The sequence below is a fragment of the Bidens hawaiensis genome, unplaced genomic scaffold, assembly GCF_021521415.1.
Source record: "Bidens hawaiensis isolate Kalapana, Puna unplaced genomic scaffold, B.hawaiensis_p1.1 tig00030648_1, whole genome shotgun sequence".
NCBI classification, from domain to species: Eukaryota; Viridiplantae; Streptophyta; class Magnoliopsida; order Asterales; family Asteraceae; genus Bidens; species Bidens hawaiensis.
In genome coordinates, this window is record NW_027495121.1 from 77,818 (window position 1) to 83,289 (window position 5,472).

Below are 5,472 nucleotides of genomic sequence, written 5' to 3' on the forward strand. Positions count from 1 at the left end.
GATCCCTCCACCTTTGCTACCCCTGGAAATTGTCTTAAGGATCATGGATCTTTTACCCTAATTACTATTGTTTGTTACAAACCATTATCCATAAAAGCATAACCAAACAAAATAAAAAACGGGCTCGGGCCTTGTCTTTGATATCCTTCATCGCCCGTTCAAGCAGTTTCATCACCCTCCGCTGCTGCCTTCCCTTCTTCAACCCCGACCGCTTCCTTCATCCCGCTTGTCCCAGCTTCATTCCCATCGGCCATCACCACATCCTCTTCACCACCAAGAGCTACCAAAGCCACCTTCCATTTCTCTACATCCCAAGCAGCCTTATCGAAACCAGGATCACCAGCTTCTATCGCCATCTTGATCCTAGCTTGCAACACCGATCTTGCAGCCCACACCTTCGCCTCTTCAGTGGCCTGCTTCACTTCCTCTTGGTGCTGGGCTTCTGCGGTAGATAACAGATCCTTCCAAACGCTTCTTGTCTTTGGTGAGCTGGGCTATGGCTTTATCCTTGGTGACCGCTGCACTTCCCATTCCCATTCTCGAGAGGCTATCACTCATGTGGCTCACAACCTTGTCATAATGATCTTTTCAAGCATTCACAGCCTATGTCAAAACAATTATATGAGGACTAGAACAGTTCTTGACTATCAAAATAAGGATGCTAAGATGAAAGATACTTACAGCAAAGATTATGTCAAAATGGGTCTCGGGTTCCGAGGAGTTCTTCCTCTTGGAGGCTGCCGATTTGGCCCTGGTAGTTGCGGCTCTCGGTTCAGAAGTGGTGGCTGCCTTTAAAGCTTCCTTCTTGATGGTTTTAGGTGTGGTCATACTATCGATGTCTTCCAGAGAAAACTTGCTGACAGATTTGCTAGATTTCTGAGCACCTATGGACAAAGGATCATTAATAAGTTTTCAATTATTTCATAATTTACATTAAGTTTACTTATGATAATACTTACTTGACATGTTTGACTCTGAGTTTGATTCTTGAAAAGCTTCCACAAACTTGGCTTGATAAGTCCGGATTTCGGAATCCAGAGCAAGAAACTTTTTTGCTTTATCTTCTGTTCCAGGTAAATTCGCTAGAGGAGCAAAGTTTTCAACTGTACAAGAAAAGTAAAGTATTAGTGAGAAGAATTAAGTATTCTACCGGTGTTGCCTAAGGATCCTGGATCCTGCCCTTCCTTTTCCACTTCTTGGGCATATCAGTTCCACCCGGGATTGAGTCCCTTTTTACAAAGAAAAACTGGTTCTTCCAGAGTGTGTCGTTCTGGGTAACCTTGGATATAGGGATTACTTGGCGAGGTTTGAAAACGAAACGTTTGGAACCGTGGGTGGCCAAGGTATACAAGTAAGCTAGCTCCGGCAAGCCGAATTCGACGCCTTCTTCATCGATTATCCATTCTACAGTACGAAGAACCCTCCATAACATGGGCATGGCCTGGATATAGCTGATTCCAGTCAAAGTGAAGAAGCTTTAAGTGAAATCAGGGAAAAGGTATTTAAAGCCTATCTAAAACGGTTGGGCCGGAAAACGAACCCATGTTTTGGAGATACAGTCGCTGCGAGTTGTAGAGTCGTGTGGTCGAAAAATGGTATTGATTGGGAAGAATGGTCGGATATCATCGATCTCCGGATCTGTAAACTTACAGATCTCCGAAGATGGGTTTTCGAGGATGCCATGCGGTCAAAGCTCGTCGGAATAGGGTTGTTCAGAATAAGAAGAGGAAGAAAGAAAGACAGTAGACATGGTCGGAATAAAGAAAAGAAAATGAAAAGATAAGAAATAAGGATACCCGAATAGAGGATGAGTTATGTGGTTATAAATGGGTTATGGATAATCACATATATAGGCGGCGGAAAATCATCGGTTACTTAATAATCATTATCGTTGACACACATCTAATCATCTACCTTTTGCAGGGATTCAAATTTCAAAATGACAGCTGTATTGCATTATCGCCCGCCATTTTGGGGGCAATTGTTAGGGCATGAATTTTACGCTAAGGATCCAATTTTCTTAACTGTCTTATGGATGGATTATCCTTAAGATATGTTGCACGTTATGAAGGACCAGGGATCCTCGATATTACTTGCTTACTAATAATTGTGTCTGTATGGTGTTGTGTTTGATAGATATAACGGCTCCAGGACTGGGTCATCCTATTTAATCGCTACTAGACTAATCTCACACGTGGTCAAAGAGATGGAACGGCTAGTGGGAAGAGTGGCGTGATTATAGGAGATGTAGTTAGTTGTTATTTTTATATAATGAGTTATGATCAACTAGGTTTATCACTCACTAGCTCACATTCATAAACACTAGCTCAGAATTCTCTGTAAACAACAACACACACACTTAGATTCTTTGTATTCGTTGATCATAAACTCCACATTTGTAACCCGATTTTCACATTAATAAAGTGGTGATAGACGATTTGTCATCACCCGGAGTTTTTTTGCCGACGATCTACTCAAGATCTAGGTTTTTTCCTCGCAACAAATCACGGTGTTCATTCTTATTTTGGTTATACATTCACCATTGTCGTATTAGAACTAGTCCTCACCAAACGAATTTGATTACTTGATCCTTAGTTGATTTTTGACCAAAACAGTAACAAACATACCAGATTTGGAGCAGCCTAGCCAACAGCAGCACACAAATTGATATTAACCTTGTAATTAAGAAAATTGACTTTTTAAGGAATCATAATAAAGTGGAGTTAATACCCAAAATTATGGTAACAAAAACAGGGGAAAAAAACTTGCAATTAAATCTGATTTGAGAGACATCATCCTCTATCTTCAGTTAACAAAGAAGTAAAATATTAATATAGTTGTAATCATGGATCCAATTATAATAAACGGATTATAAAATTCCTCGTAAATGAATCACTGTCAGAAACAGAAACAACAATATGTAATCTTCTACAATTTAATGTAAACAAATTAAGGGAAATTGTATGCTTGGGCATTAAAGTGGTAATTATATATTAACCGAAGCGAAGAAAGTGATACCGCTTGAGCAATTTCCAAATGAAAATAGTTTCTCACAAACCGTGAAGGTCCATTCGGTTTGTAAAAATTGAAGCTCAATCAAACAAATTGGACAGTGAGCAGCAAGGGGTGTTTCGATTCTATTGAAGGAAAAAATAAGGTAAAATCTCTTCAAATGTCAATATAATGTTTGTGGTTTTGCTCACTTGATTCAATTTTGATTTCCGTGTAACTGGAGAGATGGATAGGATTTCACAGCTTCCTGATTTTATTGTTCATCATATCCTCTCATTTAGTAATCCTTTGGAGCTTGTTCGACTGAGTGTGTTGTCTAAGCACTGGTTTCACCTAACCGCTTCTTTCCCGATTTAGCCGTCAAAATCTCACTGCACACAACTTCAAGCTCACTACAACTATCGAGGAGCCTGCGGAATTAGATATTGTTAACAGATGCCTCGAGTTAGTTCTTAACAACGGCGTGGAGTTGGTGATTGATCATCAGAATCCGCTTCTGCTTCTGCTTCTGCTTCTGCTAAGTATCGATTGCCTGACACGCTCTTTTCGGTTTCCATGTTGAGTCTTTGAGCGTTGGTGGCTGTGAGTTACCTTCTTCCTTGATGTCTGATGTTGTCAAGTTTAACTCTTTGATTTCTTTGGAACTTTATGATGTTCGTATAGACGATGAAGTGATCAGGTATCTCACCACAAGCTGCCCTCGTCTACAAACATTGAAGACTTTTCAACTGTAGTGGCTTCAACAGTTTTTGTGTTAATGGACATCAAAGTCTTCAAAAAGTTTGTGTTTTCTACATCAATCGAGTTGAGAGAGTAGATATTGAAGCACCAAATCTATCTAGTCTTTCTATGGTAGATATGGTTGGAAACGGGGCACCGCGAATGAACTTGACTGCATGCAAGAAAATGAACTTGACTGCATGCAAGAAACTGACAGAAGTCACTTACTTTGGGCATCCCTTACCAAACTCGAATGGTTTCATCGACTTCTTATCCAACTTTCCCTATATTGAAAGTTTCTTTTTGGCTACTAACTATAAATGCAGCAACTTTAAGTTGTCAAGTAATTCCTTGAAGAAATTGGTGTTGCATTCAAACTGTGATTTTGAAGAAGTTGAGTTCAGTAGCCCAAATTTGGTTTTATATACTCACTCGTGTAATCATCAGTTACTCTTTCCTATAGTTGGTAAACGTTGGCTTTTGGTAAGGGAGATTACCCTTTTGGAAGCATGTATGCAATGTTATCCCGATGGTTGTATAGATGCTCTTTGGTTCCAGAAGCTGAGGCTATTTTTGGCCAAGAAAAGTGGTTTCAAAGTGTTGAACTTGTATATTCATGCCGCATATAGCCAGGTTCGTTTCTTTGATCAATCATTTATCCATTACTGTGTCGTGAACAATTATATAAAATAATCATATACTTATTCCATTCATTTTGCAGAAGTTTACAGAGTTGGAGAAGCTACATGCGATTGAGTTGCCACCTTATGAACTCGAGCATGTTGTGCTACAACTAGAAAGCCATGAAGAATCATTGGCTCATATAGCTTTTGTGGATGCTGTACTTTGGTGTTGCCGGCCTCGATCCCTAACTTTAAGATCATCCTTTCCTTTTGAAGAACATAGTGATGTTGTGAAGGTAAGACGTATATATGCGTAAATTATTATTTAATGAAATATTCATTATCTTTTACTGGATTTGTTCTAACAAAGATGATTCGTATTTTATATTCAGTTTACATACGAGAAGCTACTTCAACAAGAAGATCCAAGCCACACAAAAATTCATATTGTGTGGCCTTCCTCTTCTAGAGCTCAAAGGCACATGATGGACTTGAAGGCATTGTCAATGGCATTACCTCATGAAGGAAAAACAGTTAGCTTCATAAAGGAAGAGGCCAAAAGGTACTCCTTACCTCACTAGTTAATATCGTTACAGGATAATGATACAAGATAACGGAACGGTCAAAGATACGCGGATATGGAGGTTTTATAATGCATTTGATTTCAATTTTATGGCGGAAACTAGTGAACTGATAAATTTTAGCGTATGTAGTGATGATGGTCTTAATCATGAAACTAATGTGTTGACTATATATGGGGAGCTTTTTCTTCATTATTGATTGTTTATCTTTGGGCCTTAATTTATAGTTTTTGCTAAGCCTGCAAAGTGAGTAGGTTAATGGGGTAATGTTTTTAACGGGTCTATTCAGCAACATTCATGTATGATGTATGGGCGTATGGAATTTCTCTAGGAATGCACACAGATGACAAATCTAATTCTGCAACTACTGATTGGGCCTTCTACTCTTTGATTTTCACTACTTAAAAGTCATGTGTTTCTTAAGAAATCAAACAGTTTGACCTCTGTTGCATAGTGAAATTCAATCAGTTTAGGCTAGCTTTTGCTTGTATTTCTTAGTGTTGCATAGGTATTTTACCACTAAACACATTAGTGAT

General features: G+C 38.9%; 1 protein-coding gene across 1 annotated transcript; it reads left to right on the forward strand.

The window, feature by feature from the left end:
- Nucleotides 1–3,870: 3,870 nt before the first annotated feature.
- On the forward strand, nucleotides 3,871–5,234 carry LOC143580815 (uncharacterized). Its single transcript, XM_077063744.1, has 3 exons — nucleotides 3,871–4,365; nucleotides 4,454–4,651; nucleotides 4,748–5,234. The coding sequence occupies exons 1-3, from the start codon at nucleotides 3,871–3,873 to the stop codon at nucleotides 4,934–4,936; spliced, it is 882 nt and encodes a 293-aa protein (XP_076919859.1). The 3' UTR covers nucleotides 4,937–5,234.
- The last annotated feature ends 238 nt before the right edge of the window (nucleotides 5,235–5,472 follow it).

Coding starts and splice junctions, on each gene's coding strand:
- LOC143580815 (XM_077063744.1), top strand. CDS start 3,871: ATGGTTGGAAACGGGGCACCGCGAATGAACTTGACTGCATGCAAGAAA. Junction 4,366..4,453: donor TTCATGCCGCATATAGCCAG/GTTCGTTTCTTT, acceptor TTCATTTTGCAG/AAGTTTACAGAGTTGGAGAA. Junction 4,652..4,747: donor AACATAGTGATGTTGTGAAG/GTAAGACGTATA, acceptor TTTTATATTCAG/TTTACATACGAGAAGCTACT.